The sequence below is a fragment of the Merops nubicus genome, unplaced genomic scaffold (genome assembly GCF_000691845.1).
Source record: "Merops nubicus isolate BGI_N331 unplaced genomic scaffold, ASM69184v1 scaffold1445, whole genome shotgun sequence".
Lineage (NCBI taxonomy): Eukaryota > Metazoa > Chordata > Aves > Coraciiformes > Meropidae > Merops > Merops nubicus.
Window position 1 is genome coordinate 28,274 of NW_008608753.1, and position 18,697 is coordinate 46,970.

The window sequence follows — 18,697 nt, forward strand, 5'->3', positions numbered from 1 at the left end:
CACTGCTGCTTTGCCTGGCTGCTTTTTGACCAAACACGTGAGCTCCTTGTGTCAGGATGCAAAGTTCTTCAAAGCATCAGTGTGGTCTAAAGGCTGTGTTGAACTTTCCATGTAGGCATTTGTTAGTTAAATACATAACTTTGTATAAAAGACCACAGTAACTTATTCAACAATATTACTTACATGCAGCTTAGATCAAAACCTGGCTGCCAGAAGTTGAAAGTCAATGTAAAGACAGAGATATGCTGTTTTATTACATCAGTAAAAAAATAGCTAGATTCTACTCTAGCAGGGGCTACAGGCTGGAGATTGACACAGAAGAATAAAATAGCTGGGAATAAATTTTATGTAGCCATTTTCTTTCTCCCTCAAATGTGAATGCTTATGCAAAACACATTGCTGTAGATTCACTGACAATAAAGAGGGAATCATTATACGGGTAGTGGATTCTCAGGGGAACACTTTAGCCAAAACACACTCTGCAATAATTTCCTACATCTTAGTTGAATAAATTAATTTATGAATTTTCCATGAATATGTTCAACCATTTCTCCCCTCATATATTTTATTGATCTCCATATACATTTAACAACAAATAACAGAGCTACTTTTCCATTTGCAGTAAAATAGTTTAGAGATGTTTATGTGGGCCTTGGGGTTCATAGTAAACAAATGCAGCTCAGACACCAGGGAGGTAGCAGAGAAACATGAAGCTTGGCAGGGCTCAAGGAGCTGTACTAGAAGAGCTTAGCACAGACAAGGCCCATCCAATCATACCACCAGCAAGATGGGTTCTCTAAAGTCAGAGGCACTAGCCCCAAACTGTGGGACTGCTCCCAGTGAGTCCTGTGTAGAGTAGCAAGGAGCTTCATGGCTCATGTCTGCAGAAATTGTAATGTCTCTTCATTGCTAAATACTAATAGGTTGGATTATTGCCTCATTTATTATGTTTTGTCCTGTACTGTGTATCTTATTTTCCTGTGAGAAGGAGATGAGGATGGCTAAAAGAAGGTATTTGATTTTTCTCCACAAAAATAGAAATGCAGTGTCAGATGTTTATGTGGGCCTTGGGGTTCATAGTAAACAAATGCAGCTCAGACACCAGGGAGGTAGCAGAGAGACATGAAGCTTGGCAGAGCTTAGCACAGACAAGGCCCATCCAATCATACCACCAGCAAGATGGGTTCTCTGAAGTCAGAGGCACCAACTGTGGGACTGCTCCCAGTGAGTCCTGTGTAGAGTAGCAAGGAGCTTCATGGCTCATGTCTGCAGAAATTGTAATGTCTCTTCATTGCTAAATACTAATAGGTTGGATTATCGCCTCATTTATTATGTTTTGTCCTGTACTGTGTATCTTATTTTCCTGTGAGAAGGAGATGAGGATGGCTAAAAGAAGGTATTTGATTTTTCTCCACAAAAATAGAAATGCAGTGTCCATGGTCTGGGTAAACCAACAGGCTCCTTCTGTAGATCAAGTGGCAGAGTCATCCAAAAGCTTCACTATTGACCCACAAGATATCTTCTATGGCCACTCTGCCTCTGAATATCACTTAATTTAACTTGGGCAATGTCGTTAATCCAAAGCTGAGCTACTCATGTAGTTTTTTACAGTAAGTGCACTATCACATGGAAAGTATGATACCTCCATGGTTTTCCTTCAAGAAAGGAAAAACAGTGACATGCAGTGATTAATGTTGAGAAGTAATCAGTATTATCCTCATTTAATATGTAAAACAAAGGAGTTCTATTATCCTTTCCCAATACTAAGCTGCCACCCCAGTTCTATATATATGCAAACCAACATCTTTAACCAGTTGGGTTGGAATATGTGGCAAAATTTACTCACATGACTGCACCATTGTGATCTTCAAGTTTAGCTCTCCTTGCTTCACACATTCAGATCACAGAGACAGCCCTTTTAAAGTAGTTTCCTTTTTTATCATTATTTTTGAGCTTTTTGGTTGTGATTTTTATCAATCTCAAGCTTAGGAAAAACCTACCTTGCTGTTTCTAAGTGTAAAACTTTCTCCTAACTGCACGTAATGGGCTTAAAATAGGCCTTACCATCTTAAAGGTGATATTTGAATTATAATTGCTAATGCTTAGATACAGGATTAACATTTAGTACACATAATAAAATACAGAACTGGTGTTCTGTAGGGGTTAAATGACCAGCTCGAGCTGCAGGAAGGTTTGTGCCTGTGTTCTCAGCAACACTGACTATCAGAGGACTTTGCACAACTCGTTGCCTTTAGAACTGTGCGTTCAGAGAGTGTTCTCCTCTTCTCCTTTCCTTCTGATGTGCTTCCTCTTGTGTTCACATTCTGTCCAAGCAGCATAGATTAAGCAGCTGTGTTTATGAAGCAAACAGATGAGAAAGGAGGACTTGTGTTGCCTTCAGTCCTGTAAGGCAGCAGTGAGAGCCAGTGAAGCTCGCAGGCGTGTGCGTGTGGCCGTGCGTTTTCTGAATCGGAAGGGCAGAACATCACAGGGAGCGTGCAACCATCAGGGTGCACTGAAGTTCAGAATGGCTGGGAGATAATGTCAACAGAATAGGATGTAGGCACTGGATAATGGTCCCCTGCTGCTAGATTAAAGCCTGGGCAAGGATGAGCCCTTTTAACACAAACAAACAGAGGCAAAGCCAAGATATTTGCAGTACTTTCAAAGCAGGAGGCATTTATCTTGTAACAACATCCTGTGCTCTTCTCTTGGCTTCCACTGTACCAAAATAACAGAAGAAAATACTGTGATTTTTATTTTTTTCATCAGAGACTGTTGCTAGATGAGCTCCAGTTGCCCACTGCATCCTCGCTGGGTAACACTGTGCTCTTATGCTGTGTGTCCTTCAGCCTTCAAACAAAGCTTCACGTCTCAAACCCCGTGGTGTAAGCGTGCTGGCCTTCTTTTAAAGGAAGTCATCTAAAATAAAACTCAGACTTATCAAAGGGATTTTACAGCCCAGCGTTCCAAATTTCCCCTGGCAGGAGGCAGTCTCTACAGGGAGGAGCACTGCAGTCAAAACTCCTCCAGTCAAAACTCCTCCTTGCATTAAAAGCCCTCGGATTCTGATCTGGTAAAGTCAGTGCTTGAAGAAGACAGAAGAAATGGAACTGAATTCAGTTCATTAGGTATCAAGCCAAAGAGAACGTCTTGCACAGTTTTGTTTCTGGTTTTTTGTGCTGTTTTGTTTTACTCCATCAGTGAGTCAGTCCAGTCTCCAGCAATTGTGCTGTTGGGCTGTCTGGGAAAATGCCCTCGGGGCAGTAGCTGCAGAGAGGACAAGACACAGGCATGAAGCAAGGAGAGGGAATATATAAAACATATGCAGCGCAAACAGCAAAGGCTATGAATAGTCAGTGTGTTATAAATCAGGGCTTTTTAAGTAGCACACTTTTGCAGTCTTAATTCTCCTGAGTTGTCTCATTCGTCCAATGCTGCACATGTCCTGCTGTCCTTAAATGGCTGGAACGCAGTGACTGTCAAGAGGTGCTGTAAATCCCATCTGCTGAGGTTTTAGGGAAGGAGAAGGAACAAGTAACAATATGCAGATACAGAGAACTGTACCATACTGCTCGTGGTTTAACCTTCACTCTTCAGTTTTATGATTTTGTTGTATTTCTGGAGTTGATTGCAGGATAAATGGCTATTTTTAGGGATGGTGCCGTTAGTGGTTAAGGCAATTTATAGTTATTGGTAGGAGTCATTTAGAATTTCCTCCTTGTTCAGAGAAGCTGATGTGTTGAAGGGCCAGTCTCATCAGCTGATGAGCTCTTTTCTGCCAGTTCTTACTATTGTGAGGACTGGTGTCTTTTCATGGATGTTATTCAGACCCAGCTCACTGCTGCAGTGGAAGTTGAGAGCTCCCTGCTCCACAAAAGACCAAAGTAATAAATCCATAGTGGTACTGGTGATAGATAGCATGACTTCACTTCTGAAATGGTAATGCAGCACAGGGGGCACGTGGGGTTTGCATTTTCTTCCCAGCTTTGCCACTGATCTCTTTCTTAGGTGACCTGGAAGAAATTGTTTCAACTTCCTATGCTGCAGATTCCATATATTTAAGTAGAGGATAGTAACAACACTTTATGAGACACGTTTAGCAGTGTTGTGCAAAACTCTGCATAGGAAATAGCTATTATTGTTGTTATCTGTTATAATAAAAACAATGGTATTTTCAATAGAGACTGAAGCTTTGCAATCTGTCCAATGCCATTACTGCTAAATGCAATTTCTCTTTTAATCCACAGCTGCTGCTTTTTATATCTTGTCCTAATTCAAAACATATTCTTGCTTTCTTTTTTTGTGATTCTAGTGCAAGTTGGAGTTTCATGCATGTACTTCTGGCAAAACCATTACAGCTCGATGTGAAGGGCCCTGCCCCTGCCTTCCAGGACCTGAAAGTTCAAAGCACAAGACAGAGAAGACTGGTAAGTTGAGCTTCTAATAGAGTTATAGTAGATTAATAGGTTTCTGCTTTGTTCTTAAGAAATGCTTTCTTACATTTTTCTATCTAGTAGACTTTATTTGTGATGCTTTCTGAGAAAGTGAAGGTACAACTAATTATTTTCTAAAGACATAGTGCTATCAGACATCTTGGTTGCTGCAAAACTAACACCCACTTGAGAGAGTCTCTTAGGAGAACAGTTCTGGCTAACGATTCTCATTTTTGAGTGCAGATATTTTGAATGAAAACATTGAATCATCATAAAAGAAGATATAAAAGAAAAAATACTACTTGGTGGTTCATCAATTTGTAAGCTGAAAATAATAATCAGTAGCCTGTATGTTAGCTGAAAAGTCATTTAAAGTCACACATATATATTACATGGGATCGGAATTATCGTTTTAATCTTTATTGTTATTAACATTATCATTAGAAGTCAAATATAGATTAAGTAGATCTACATATCTGTATTTATATATGAGGTTATTTCAACAACAAGCTTCTTGAAAATGATGTTATGTAAGACTGAAGGCTGGAGTCTCAGCACAAATGGCCATTTTCCCTGCCAGCTCTCCTGTGAGTTCTCTATTTAGGTCTGAAAGGCTGGTGAGCTAATTTACTCCCGGAGGCTTTTTCCAATGAAGTAAGCACAAGCTGTCTCAGAGTGACCTCATCCAAAGGGAATTAGCTCTTGCTAAAGAGACTGACTGAAAGCAGAAGTCCGGCAGCAAGGCAAGTGCCACAGCCAGGTTCTGTCTGAGAGTTTCCACCCTGCTATGGGGAAAGGCCTGAGAAGGGAGAAGAGTTGTTAGTTGTGGCTATGGTTTCTTGGTATGAGAATGGATGTGCTGGTGAGAGCACCTGTGGCAAGATGAATAACAACCTGGTTTTAAGTACAGGGTCGTCTCCTGTCTCTTAGGAGGAGTGCCAAGGGGGTTAACTCACAGACAGCTGCTGGGCTCCCATCTGTATGAGAAGCTCACAAAGCCAAAGTGGTGACTTAGGGTTTGCTCTGTCACATTAAGCAGTGAACTGTGTTTGTTTGCCTTGTGCACCACATGGAGTATAAAACCAACAAAGCTTTAACACCAGTCTGACTCAAAGTATTTAAGAACCTTTCTCACTATGGACGTGTTCTGACAGTAGCAGGCACAAAAACAGGAAAAAAAAACAAGTTTAAGCAACACTTAGTCTAGTTAGCTCAGCTGAAAACACTGCTGGTCCTGCTCATGGTGTTCCACAAACTGTATCCTCTAGCAGAGTTTTCACACTGGGCGTCCATCCACTTTCTAGAACAAGAAGTGATTCTCCAACCTAAATTTTGAAAATCGAGGTTTATTCCGTCTTTTGTAAATCACAGATATTTTTTCTGCATAGGCACCAAATGTAAATGAAGCATTTCAGATGGCATGGTTCTGAAATCAATATATAATTGCAATATTGCTTTATGTGGCTTGGATCTTTTGATTACAGTATACCCACAAATAAATTGCCTTCTTCATACTTTCTATTTCTTGTAGCCCTTATCAGGCTACAAGAAATATTTCTTTGTCTTTGCCATTTCTGTTTCTTTGCCCTTATCAGAAAGAGTATCAGGTTAATAAATCTTCAGTGACATTTTAAGCTTACGATTTCATTCACAGAAGAGGGAAAAGATTCTAATAACCCTTATCTTGATAAATGCAATTTGACAGGTTATATGTATTCTGAAACCCAGGCTTTTGTTTTGCTTGACTCAAAACTTTAACTTCAGCCAACGAAGCATTAATTTAACGGATTGGGTGATCTGCAGAGCAACTTTCCTGCAGGCTTTTTCAAGAGGCCAAACTTCAGCTAATGGTGCTCCTGCCATTGCCCTGGTGACAAGGATGTTAAGTGCTTTAATTCTGCCATCTACAGTATAGTATTCTGTTTTATCACTGTCTCTTTCTTTCTGGGGTTAGTTGCTGAAATGCCCACAAAAGGATTTGGTGTTGAGAATCAAATAGTCAAGAGCAAATGGGCTTTCTCACTTGCTTTATCTTAAATTTTCTTCTGGAGCTTTAAGTATGCCAGTAAGGTGACAATTATGGACTTTCTTTAACTTGCTTCCTCACTCTTCTTCTTCAGACACTTGTTTTCAGTTAACCAACTGAGTGTAATGAACATTTCAGAGTTTGTCAGTCTTCTAACAAAGATCTCCCAAGAGTTTCCATAAGAGAAGATTAGTAAATCCTGTATACCTGTATAAATTTTACTCAGGTACAATTTTAGCAGCATCTGAAGAGAGATTTGATGTTGTGTGTGTCTGCCCTTCCTGGCCTGGAAGCCAGCCAGTTTCTTCAGGTTTATGGGAGAATTATGAATTCCAATTGCTGATCACAAAAAAAATTTCTATATTACTGCCTGTCCTAAGATTCCTTTATTTGCTCAACAAGTAGTGTCCACCTGGATGTGCAGAAATAAGCCCTGAGTAGTATCTGAGGCAACGTGTGCACAGGGCAGAGTGTGACAGTCCCCTGAAGCACTTGAGTGATCTCCCTTTCATCAGGTCTTCAGACCTCTGAGTGTGGAGCTTCTGACTAGCGTTTTGGTTACTTGGCACCTTAGTGTTTTCTCTAGTCTTCACACAATTATTTTATTTTTCTCATATGGTCTGATAGTATCATTACCATTGCTGAATTGGGTATAGAAATCAGTAATTTGATTTCTCATATAAAAATTTGCATAGAAGAATTGTATAAGCAGCTGGGACTCGGTTTCTGCTCCTTATTTAGTTGCCAGGTTTGTGATATCCATTCAAATACTGCATAATCTTAAGTAGAAAATGATAGAGAGCTAAACCTCATGCCTCATACAGACATGTCAGTGGAAAAATACTAAGGAGAATTACAGTGCAATTGCTTCCAGCCAAATGGAAATGCAGCTCTTAGAGCTACCGCATAAACTTTTTTATGCCTATTATGCAACAAGGTTAAATGTATGTGGTTGGGAACTTCCAGCTCTAAGACAGTTTGTGTTAATCTTTACACATTCATTCAATCATATTCAAATATTGTTCTGTAATAAATTATTTTCAGAAATTAAAAATGTAAAGGAACGTTTAATTTCCAGCCTACTTTAATTGTAAATGTCATGACCTTTTTTTATATGCTTGTGAATAAAACTGGCAGCAGCATCAAAGAAAAGCAATCTAAGTGTATGTGCTTGGAGGTAACAATTGACTGCAGTGTCTGACTCCCATCCCTTCCTCCTCCCTGGGCTCCTTCAAAAACATCTCTGCTTTGAGGATGAAAATCAGGACTAATAATCGTTAAAAAATGGAATTCCTTTTTATGGTGCTAACTGGTACTATGGAGACTCTCATAAAATGACACAAGTGCTAGCAAAAGAAAACTACACCAGAATTATTACCTTTAATGGCAAATAACAACAATAAAGTCTTTATGGTAGAAAGTTAAAATCTTAGAGGAGATGGCAGGATCATGTTCTTCATTTTCTTAAATGGAATTTTTAGTCAGAGTCTGAGAGGTAGAAAACAGGACCCTGGGAGGGTTGTGATGGAAGACTGGAGAAGACAAGCCCTAACACTTTTCCTCTTTTATTTTTGAGGCCCATTTAGATTCCTTTTGTTTATCAAAACACTTGTTATTCTTCATTATTCACAGCAGTATCCCAGCTTTACAATATGCTTCCATGATAGCCACTGATTTTCAGTTTGGCTACCCAGAGACAAAGGTTGAGGTGTAACCTGCCCTGAGGTTAGCTGCCCTTTCAGAGCACATGTGCCCTTTTTATCTAATACTATAAAATTAATAAGGCTATAATTTCAACAAAAAGAGAAAAAAAAAAAAAAAAAAGGATGGGTGGCTGGCTCTTAGTCTTATCTAGTTAAGACAGAGTCCTTTTTGCTCATGGTTTTCAGCTACCTCTTCCCAAAAGCTCTGTAATATTATGGCCTCAAGTTGTGCCAGGGAAGGTTTATGTAGGACATTATGAAAAACTTCTTCAGCTGAAGGTTTTTTAAGCACTGGAAGCAGCTGCCCAGGGGAGTGGTGGAGTCCCTGTCCCTGGAGAGATTTAAAAGACATGTGGATGTGGTGCTGAGGAACATGGTTTAGAGGTGGAGTTGGCAGTGCTGGGTTAACAGTCTGACTGGATGATCTCATAAGTCTTTTCCAACGGTTCTGTGATTAACTAGAGTTCTCATCAAGCATAACTTATTTTTATGCTAGCTGAAGCTTCTAAAACTCCTCCAGAAACAAAGGACTTCAGATGAGACACAACCATTGTTTTTTTCAGTACCTACTAGCAAGGGAAAGGAATTTTCCCTTGAATGTGTAGTTCATTCTATCAAAAAAGACAACATTGTGCAATGCTTGCTGCAGCTCTTAGAGAATGTGAGTTTGTAGTTGCAAGAGAATGGTTGTTGGTTTCCCCCATACCCACGTGACTCCTGTTACGTGTGTTAGCTGTGGGTAAATGTTTAACAGCATGTCAGGGCTCTTTCTAACCATACCCTTCTTTTGTGTTTTCTAAGAAGCTGAGTGCTGTACTCCCAACATTCTAGTCTTGATTTGTTGCCATCAGGGTTGCAGAGCCACTGGAGCATGAATGGATGCAGTAATTCAAAGTAGGTTTATCCCTATCTGTGCACTGTGGGTTTTTTTGACCTTGCAGAAATGCCCAAGGCAACTTTGAAGAAAACCCTATTATCTTGATAAGGGAAATGTGAGGTCAATAGGCAGAAGCAAATATATTCAATTATACTGAGTGTTGTTTAAATTTCTAAAGAGAACCAAGAGAACATTTTTAAGTCGCAGAATAGGTCTTGGCAAGTTCAATCAAGAATCTACCTTGGTTAGGGTATAGTTTAGGATATGAAGTGTAGCATTTAACTGCCAGACCTATTGGGTGTGCTGGATGAGAAGATCTAATGTTCTGCTCCTTTATAAAAAGAGCACTTGGTGCATGAAGTTCATTCAAAGAAATCACAGTCTTGTTTCCCAAATGAGTTGTATCACTTCTGTGCCTGAACGACTGACAACTAAAAGAATTTAAAGTCTTGGAACTAAGTCTTTCTTTGAAATCCACTTTCAGCAAATATTTCAAATTGCTATTCACTAGTTTTCATGGCTGCAAAGCACATAATTTTAAAATTTATGAAAATTAACTATGAGTCATGAACATGGTTGAGTTGAAATTGGTTCCTGAATTTGATTTGCCAGGGAATTTTTGCTGTTGTGGCTTTAGCTTTGAAAAAGGACTCTTTAGCTTTGAAAAAGGACTCTTTCTGACACCGGATTTTCAGGTAACTTTTTAAATGACCTATTTGAGTCTCAAACTCTGTGAAGGGTAAAATAAAAACGTTCTACAGTTAAGATTACTGAAAGTTTCAAAGCTTTATTATATGTCATTAAAACTAGGAGAGGTTTTTTTCCTGGTTTACAGAGGAGAGATTGTTCAAACCAAAGAGTAACTTTCACCGCAGGGCAGATGTAAGGATGTGGAACAGAGTGATGTGTGTTCCAGACACTGAAATAATCCGTCTCTGGATTTCCTCACTAAAAAGTAGGATTATTACCTCTAAACTATGCAGGATCTGCTAATTTTGCTCCAAAATTTTTTTGTATGAATACTGCAATTCAGTCTTTGAATTTGTTACATAATGAAACAACCTTAACCAAGTAAATCTGAGTTATGTAGTATCTGTAAATAATTATTATTACTATTAGCATTACTATTGCTTTGCCTGCAAGCTTTCACATCAGTCAGATCAGTCTTTATTATTCCTTTCCTGCAGGCATGGGAGATTAACTGTTTTCTTTTCTGCTAGATATTGTATGTGAGTAGTGAGGTATCTGCACCCAATTAATATTTGATTACAAGTGAGAAGCAGGCAAGAACAGATACCTTTGCTCTTCATGGATGGTTGTTACCATCACCCCACCTATCAGAGGCAAAAGCAAATAGCTTCAAGACTGAGGCAGCAAAATCAAATTCTTGCCAGGATCAGAAGAAAGAGCAAACTAATGGTGGCTGAGGATGTTTTGTTCTGCTGCCTGACCTCACGTACATCTTCCTTTGGCACACCAGCCAAAAGCAGGAGCTTATGGGGGAAAGGCTGCACATCCTACATACACATATTTCATGGGGAAAACTTTTCTTGCTGTAGGAGTGTTGTGTTAAATAGAATATGAAATCCGAAAGCGAAACAAATAAAATGTTCACGTGCTGAAAAGGAATACAGCAAAAAAGCTAATAATGTGAATGAGAACATTTAATTGATCGAGACACAAATGATACCTTTTCCTGATATGTGTTTATATTCCTACACCACATTAGTGCTCTGGTTTCTTCTGCTATGTCTGTGAAGGAGGTGTGTTTTAGCATGACTTGTATGCAGAGCTAGCCTTGGAACAGCTCAGGAAGGACCCATTAAATGCAAGCCTTTTGCTGTAGCTCAGAAAGATGGTGATGCCCTTAAAAGAGGTTTGATTAAGAGGCCACTGGGTCTGACTCTTTTCTGGAGGAACTGTTGGTGTGATTGTGTGGTCAGTACTTTACCACGTCCACAAACTACAGAGCATTACTCAGCAAAGCCTGGTGTTCATAACTCCTCACCTGGGTAGGACATCCTTTGTGTGCTGAATACATGCAAGGCTCTTTCTGGTCCACTTTGAAAATCTGATCATCCTGAAGCATTTATAACTGAGCAATAGATGTTGCTGAATTGGAAACATAAAAACCACTGCTATTTATATCACTCCAAATTTATATCACATTCCCATCAAATCATACGTCTGCTTTGCATGGATTTCTAGGCTAGCTACATATAATGAGGTGATCAATAGTAGTTACTGCTCCTCTTCAAATTCAGTGAAACATATTTAATCAATGTAATTTAACCTCAAAAACATCCAATTTTTTTTGTGATTACTTTGCTATATTGCAGAAGTGTGGTGGAAGGAATTTCCATGACATGCAATTATCAAGTCATCATGCAGAACGGTTTCAGGTACCACAAAACTCTTGCACATAAATCACTTGCAGAATCTTCTGAGTTTTTGTTAGCAGTTTAGGGCAGACCTTGTAGAGCCTTACAATGAGTAGCTATCACAGCCTAGAAGGCATGGTGCTTCCCTGAAGAAGGCAAGGAGACGTCTCGAATTATGGAGATCAACTCAGAAGCCAGATAATTTTGTAAGGCTTCCTTTTTTTCATTGAAGCAACAAGAATGTAGAAGGAAAAAGCACAATATAGCTTTGTATGCAATGTATTGCCACGTTCTGTCCCCAGATCAGCTGATAAACCTGCTCTCAGGTGGAAAGGTTCACCAGCTTCCACAGGCATTGTGTGCATCAGGATTCACTATGAAGACCTCACAGTTTATGCAGCTTTTAGGACTGCTTTTTTTGAGGAAAAGTTAAGGCTTGGTATCTACGTTCCAAAGCTAATAAGGAAGCTACTGTGGAAAAAAGTAAAGAATGCAGAATGTAGCTATCAATAAACTAAAGCCATCTAGTCATGCCAGGAAGAGAGCTGGGAGAAAGTGTTTACATAGATTTAAACTAGACACAAAACTATCTTTTTGAACCTGTGCATTTTTTTAAGTTTTACCAAGTAATTCTCACTAATCTTTTTTTTGAGAAGCTGCACTTTTTCTTATAGTGATAGCTGAAAATATGCATTTCTTGGCTATTGTCATTTGTTTGAAATCCAAAGAAAAAAGCAAATGACTTATCAATTAAAAAACCAACTTGTGCTATGAGTTGTTGCTGCAAAAACTTGTACTCAGCAGTAACTGCTTGAATATGTGGGTCCATTGTTTTTGATGAATGAGGTAGTCTGATAAGGATATCAATATTTGTAATACAAGGCTTTTAGCTAGTTACAGAATCCATGTGCTATTTTTCCTACTCCCAAACACAACTGACTGTATAATTAACCAACACATAATGTGAATTGTAAACTTTATAACTGACAAAACAACTCTAAATCTGCACAAATGTGAACATCGTGTTTTAGGATGCAGGTTTGAACAATTGCAGTTGTATAGTTGAAGGGCTCAAACCTTCACAAATTAAGAATACAAAGACATTGCAAATATATCACAAAAGGCTTTCCAGCTTAAGCAAATACTGTTGGACTTTTCACCACCACTCATTCTGCACATACTGAGATTTTGGATCATATGTGCAAAGTATTTATATAATAGAAATGGAATGCATGTTTTCACAATGCTACTTTTTCCACCATAGCTGTGTTGTGCAGGAGAATTATTTGCCCAAAAAGCTTATTTAGGCTTGGAGAATAAATTCAGGTTTGAACCTATAATACTGGGATACTTTTTTATATCAGAGTATAAATTAAAAGATCTTTTGTGCTTAAACATTTATACACAGAAGGTGTCTATGTGAAGCCTGCTTTGACATGGATTTGAAAAGGAGAAAGAATTGTCCCCTGTAGAAGTTGTTTTGCCTTTTGGTGTGGCTCTAAGGTTTTGGAACTCAGTACAGAAGCACTGATCATCCCAGACCCTGGACAGATAACAAGTTAAGGACAATACCATCCATTGACTAACTGTCACTTCTTCAGCACGATTATTCTTGGATTTGATCAAATTACAGCAGGCTCCAAAATATAACAGATGACTTCTGCTTTAGAGGCAAAAATGACAGAAAGGAGGAAAAGGCAGCACCAGGCACAGCATACTGTTCATTTTGCTTCTCTCAGGGTGCTGACTGTAGCAGCAACATCACTGTCAGTAGGAGTTGCACTTTTAGTAAATTCATCTCTTCAACAAGGTAGCATGCTGATAGAATAATGTTGAGCCAGAATTCTTGTCATAATTTTTTGAGGTTGGATCAGGACATGAGAAATAGCTCTTTATCATTGCTAAATAAAAACTAATCCCAGACAGCAGCAGGAGACAGGAACTGTATAAAAATAGCTGTGTCGTCATGTAATTATATTAAAAACAGTAGGATTTTTTTTTAAATCCTTTTGAAATCTTATGAAAGAAAACTTTTAAGGCTGTGCTACTTTTCTGGCAGCTCCCTGTGGCTGAGGAAAGTCCTTATGTGTTCATTTATAGCTGTGCTATTACCCCTGACTGACCAGTGGATTTAGGTTTCACCCCTTGCTCAGGAGTGGTCACCATCTACAATGGAAATATTATAAACAAATTAATTTGGTGAGTCTCGTCCATCTAACCAGGAGCTGTGGATTGCTCACTTCCACACTGAATTCAATATGGGGGTTCCAGGGTGGCAGCAGAGAAGATCTATTGCAGCATGGGGCACACACGAAGCTGGGGAGGACAGATTTGGGGAGCCCAAATCTGAGCTGAAGCCAAGTCCAAGGGCAGTGTAGGCATGGCCTGGGGCACTGACCCTGCAGATAACTTCTCATTTTGGTATGCAGAGGACACAAATGTCACCAGCATGTATAGGCTCAGAAAACACAGCGAGAGCACACTTAGACAGCTCGATGGTAATCAGAGTTTCATAAACACTTATTAAACAAAATGCTAAAATGGCTATTGATTTTTTTTTTCTCCCATAAAGAAAAGGTTAGAAAATGACAGACACAGTAAACACTTAGCACCAGCAAGTAACAATAATTTTGAGACAAGAAATAATTTGATTTCAGATTGCCAACAGGAAACCACTGAAGTGGCACACCAGGTTAATAGAAACATGGGTTAGGAACAGCAGGTGTTTGTGGGCTGATAATGACAATTAGAGCACTAAAATCTCTCTTATCATAAACAAAAATAAGTAAGACTGGTTTCATATAGTTTTTTTTTCTCATGGATATTGATTTCTGCGTTTTGGGGAATATTTCCCTAACATTAATACAAGAAAAAGTTGGTAAAATCTCCAGAAACCTGATAGTGAAATAAATTATAGTGCTAATCACTGCAATGTTAAGCTAAAACATCCTTAGTGTGAGGTGAAAAAAAAACAAACCACCAACCTTTTCAATAAAATGTAGGAGAGAATAAGACTATTTGTAATTTCAAATACATTTTTTTTCTGTTTTTTATTGGCTTTTTGTTTTGTTTTTCTTTGATATCTTAAGGATTAAATTCTGCCTTTGGCTGTTCCAATATAAATCTGGAGTAGTTCCATCAGCAATGTTGAGCTAGTAGACTTTGGTGAAGTTATTCTAAGTCTAAAATAGTATAAATTAATACAGACTAGAGACCAACTGATTGTTCCAGAAAATTCCTTTTTATGCAGCATTGTGTCAAATTAGTTCTGATTTATACCTGTTTCTAATTCCCTGTTTATTAGTGCAGAAGGAGGGAGATGGTATTTGAGATATCACCACCTCATTCCAAGTATATATGCTTACTTATTTTACAGCTTTCACTGTCCCAAAAGGGACATTTCTACGTTCATTTTCCTCTGAAGAATTGCATTATTTGTAATTCAGTTTAATGGACTTTTTGTTAATGAAAAAAAAAGTTATGTTTCTTGTAAAGCAGATGTCTGTCCTTAGAGATGGACTAGAATGAGAATCAGGATCTGTATTTGTGGGTTATTAAAATCTGAGTAATTTGGCTCAAGTCCACCTCTGTTAGAGGAGAGTCCATCGTCCACAGAGAAAACACTCACTAAACATCCTGCAACACAAAAAAAAAGAAATGTCAATATTAGAAAAGCTTCTAGGCACGCAGGACATGAGTACTAGATACATCTATGTGTGTCTGTTCTGTTATTATTCAGATATAGGCTCAAACTCTCAAAACTGGGACTCGTCACTGAAAGATCTCCTTGGGACCAGCCTGGAGAGTCAGATCTGTATTTAGAGCTGCATTACAAAGCCCTAGTCCCCTACAAGCTTTCAGACATGCCTTCATAACATTTCTAATTCATAGTAACATGGACGTAAGCTTAGCCACTTTCTAAGTAATCTGCTTACTGTATGATGATTTTCCAGCTCAGATTTAATTACAATTTTCTATTACTATGTTCTACTAAGTGAGACAATTTCATGACTAATTGTTTAGAGGGGTATGGAGAAAGTATATTTATGAGAATATACTTTATACACTAACACTATATTTTATTTTATTTTATCAATTATGACCTGACTCCATCTTGCTTGTCTGCAACTAATGTTATGTATCATCATGTCCTATTTCTCAATTTGCTTACAATGATAGTCAGGGCCTAGGAGTTATCAGGCACAGACAACAGGGAGATTCTCTTATTGTCTGAACTGTAAGTATGGTGCATAACAGCAAGTTCTCACTTATCAGGCAATCCCTGTCAACAGGAAAAATGAAAACTGGGTAAAGCAAAATCATGTCACAGTCATTTGAGGCAGTGAGTTACATGTTACGAATGCCTCATTGATCCTTCATGATTGAAATTTGGGTATAGGCTTTCAGTTCTTGGAAAGGTTGCAGATATTCTTGGAGAGCCTGAGATGGAAAAAAAGATAAGGTACAATCTTTTGAAAAACAGTTTTTCATAATACAACTTTTGTTAACCACATCTGAATGCTATAATAATGGTAGGAAAATAGATATCTGTAGAAGGTGCCTCATTCTGTTTTGTGGCTTCCATTTTATAGATTAGCATTATCATTCTGGACATTTTAAATAAAAACTCTTTTCATATCAATCTTTACATGGTATATATAAGATTGTTAAATGGAGCTTAGAGGTGAATCACTTTCCTCAATTTAGTAAAATCCCATAAGGAAACAAGAAATTCTCTACTGGAAAAAAAATGGATCAGAATTTTTAAAGCACACTTTGTTTTAGTAACGAATATAAATTTTGAAGTGTTTTGATCTTTTTGAATGTATAAAGAAAGCCATATGGTGACTGCTATATAGCATATACAGTAACTCTATTTAAGAATGCTGTTACCCAGAAGGCAACAAATAATTAAAATAGATTTTTCAATAAAGAAGCAAGTGGGAAGAAGTGCTATCTGTTTAGTTTATGTTTTTATGAAAAGGAGCTGGTTGCAGAAACACTGGACAATATTTCACATTTCTTTAAAAAAGTTCCTTCTTGTATTTTCAATTGGGTGTCCTTGGGAACTGGAGCAATAGAAATGGGAAAAAGTTCATTAGTACAAATTGTGTTATTATACACTTGGGATCTAATAATATGAACATCTGCTTTAATCTGAGAGCTCTTTGGTTAGAAATATCTAAAGCAGAAAATGACCTTAGTGTGCTAGTTGGTCACAGAATAACTCTGAGCAACTATAAGCTGTGAAAAAGACTTCAGTAATCCTAAGGTATGTCAGGAGAGGCATTTCCAGAAATATTGGTAATACTTTCTGGGGCATTGGTGACACCTCGTCTGGAGTCTTTTGTGTATCAGTAATGTTCTTCAGAGATTATTTCAAGATGAAGTAGGAGGGAGAGTGTGACTTTCCTTTTCTCTGCCTCAGCATAGAGCTGAGCCACTGCTGTCACCGACTTCTTTGTGCTTGGTGCAAAATCAAGGTACAAAGTCCCATGTCCTAAAAGTTAATGCCACAGCACTGTTGAAAAGCTATATTGCAGCCACTTTAGAGAAGACATTACTCTGATACAGGTATTTAAAGAATAGTATAACTAGACCTTTAAGGTGATTCTTTCAGTATGCATTAATTCTAAAATACAATTTTCCTACAGACTTTTATAGATTTTTTTTTTATTTTTAGTCATATAATTTAGAGTCTAAAACAAATGAGGAATTTGATAAAGTGGGAAAGGCATCTGCTACTTGGAAGAGATTTGTTAAATGAGAGCTTGTGGCAGCATTTCACACTGTTGAGGTTCTTCTGTTGCAAAGTCAACCTTGCAGATGTCTATCCACTCGTGTATCCAGACTGATTTTCTTTCTCTCTTTCTTTTTCTCACTGTCTTTTTTGAGAACTGTGTGTTAAACATCATTAGATTCTATTTTTTTATGACCCATGCTATGTAAAGGTGACTGGGGTGTTTCTGGTCTTAGGCTGCTGTAATTTCCATCACACTTTTGCAAGGCTGTGCAAGGGTGAAGTGTTACTGCTGAGTCTTGGGGCACAAGGCATTTGGCTACATTCTTGTCACAAAGAATTCATAAAACACAATTTATGTGGTGCTTTATGGAACCAGCTGATTAACTGCAGACCTCAATAAAAGAAAAGCTGTGTGCAATTCAAGCACAGGTATAAAAGAGTGACAATAAAGAAGATGCAAGTGAAAACAATATATTAGGCTTCTGAAAAGCAGATTCGTTGGCAGGTCTTTGCATTTCAATGGAAATTTAAAACCCGTTGATGGGTGGTAGTGCTATTTCGCGTTGCACAATGCCACTGGTAAGAGGAAGGGTTCAGAAATAAACTCCTCCTCCTCCTCCTCCTGACCTTGGGAAACTCAATTACATTAAAGCACCCTAAGTTTTGAGCAAGTGTGGACTTGTGTGTCATGCTTTAAGAACTAGTGAAGGCCACAGTGTAACTCCTGCACTTCTTGCTATAGAGATTTTCTTATTTTATGGCAAAAAGCTACAAGGTTCCAAACACATTTATATTCGGTTGCTTGATTTGGGGTCATTTTTATCAGCATATGTCACAAGAAATTATTATATTCGTAAATATTTACACCTTAAGTTTTTTAATAGCCCAAATTAATATTAAATTATTACTGGAATGCCAATGTCTGTAATTGGAGATTTTGCAAAAAAACAAGAAGATTGCAAGCTTGCTTAGTATAAGATATATTTGCAAGATGATTGGAAGTGACTGAGGGATGGTGATTTTCCTTCCCTCTAGTTTGCACAAGATTTTGCTATGCATGATCTAATGGTTTATCTTCAATCCTGCTCTGATTATTTAGTAACCTCAGAAAAGGTTGTAGCAAACCCATTGGAAGACCTGAAATGTGTCTGGGTAAATGACCAGTTCTTTGTGGTAGAGTTGCTGTGCATCTAAAAGTATTGTGTGACCAACTCTTGCTGATGTTAAAGACAGTGCTTCTCTGGCAACATTGATAGTGAAAAATACTGTGTTTTATTACTCCTGGTGCTTCAAAGACATTAATATGGATTAAATGTGTTTTGTTTTGGACAAGTGGAATCCCTAAGAAAGGTGTTGCATGAATTTAGATTGAAAAGTAGTTATTTTTCAAGTAGATGGTCCAGGGGAGTGTTGAGAAGCTTATTTCACTAGCATGGTACAGGATTGAGAGCAGCAAGAAAGTTTTTAGTCATGAAATGATAGACTCACTGTTATCACCGCAAACTGTGACTATATTATCCTGTCCATGCCG

General features: G+C 38.1%; 1 protein-coding gene across 1 annotated transcript in view; it reads left to right on the forward strand.

The window, feature by feature from the left end:
• Nucleotides 1-4,315: 4,315 nt before the first annotated feature.
• The window catches only part of SPOCK1 (sparc/osteonectin, cwcv and kazal-like domains proteoglycan (testican) 1), a gene marked incomplete at its 5' end in the record, with an annotated part of 60,469 nt that continues 46,087 nt past the window's right edge, over nt 4,316-18,697 (forward strand). Inside the window, one exon of the mRNA XM_008940329.1 lies at nt 4,316-4,430. Coding sequence (XP_008938577.1) covers nt 4,316-4,430 — 115 coding nt within the window. The remainder of the gene's footprint in view (nt 4,431-18,697) is intronic.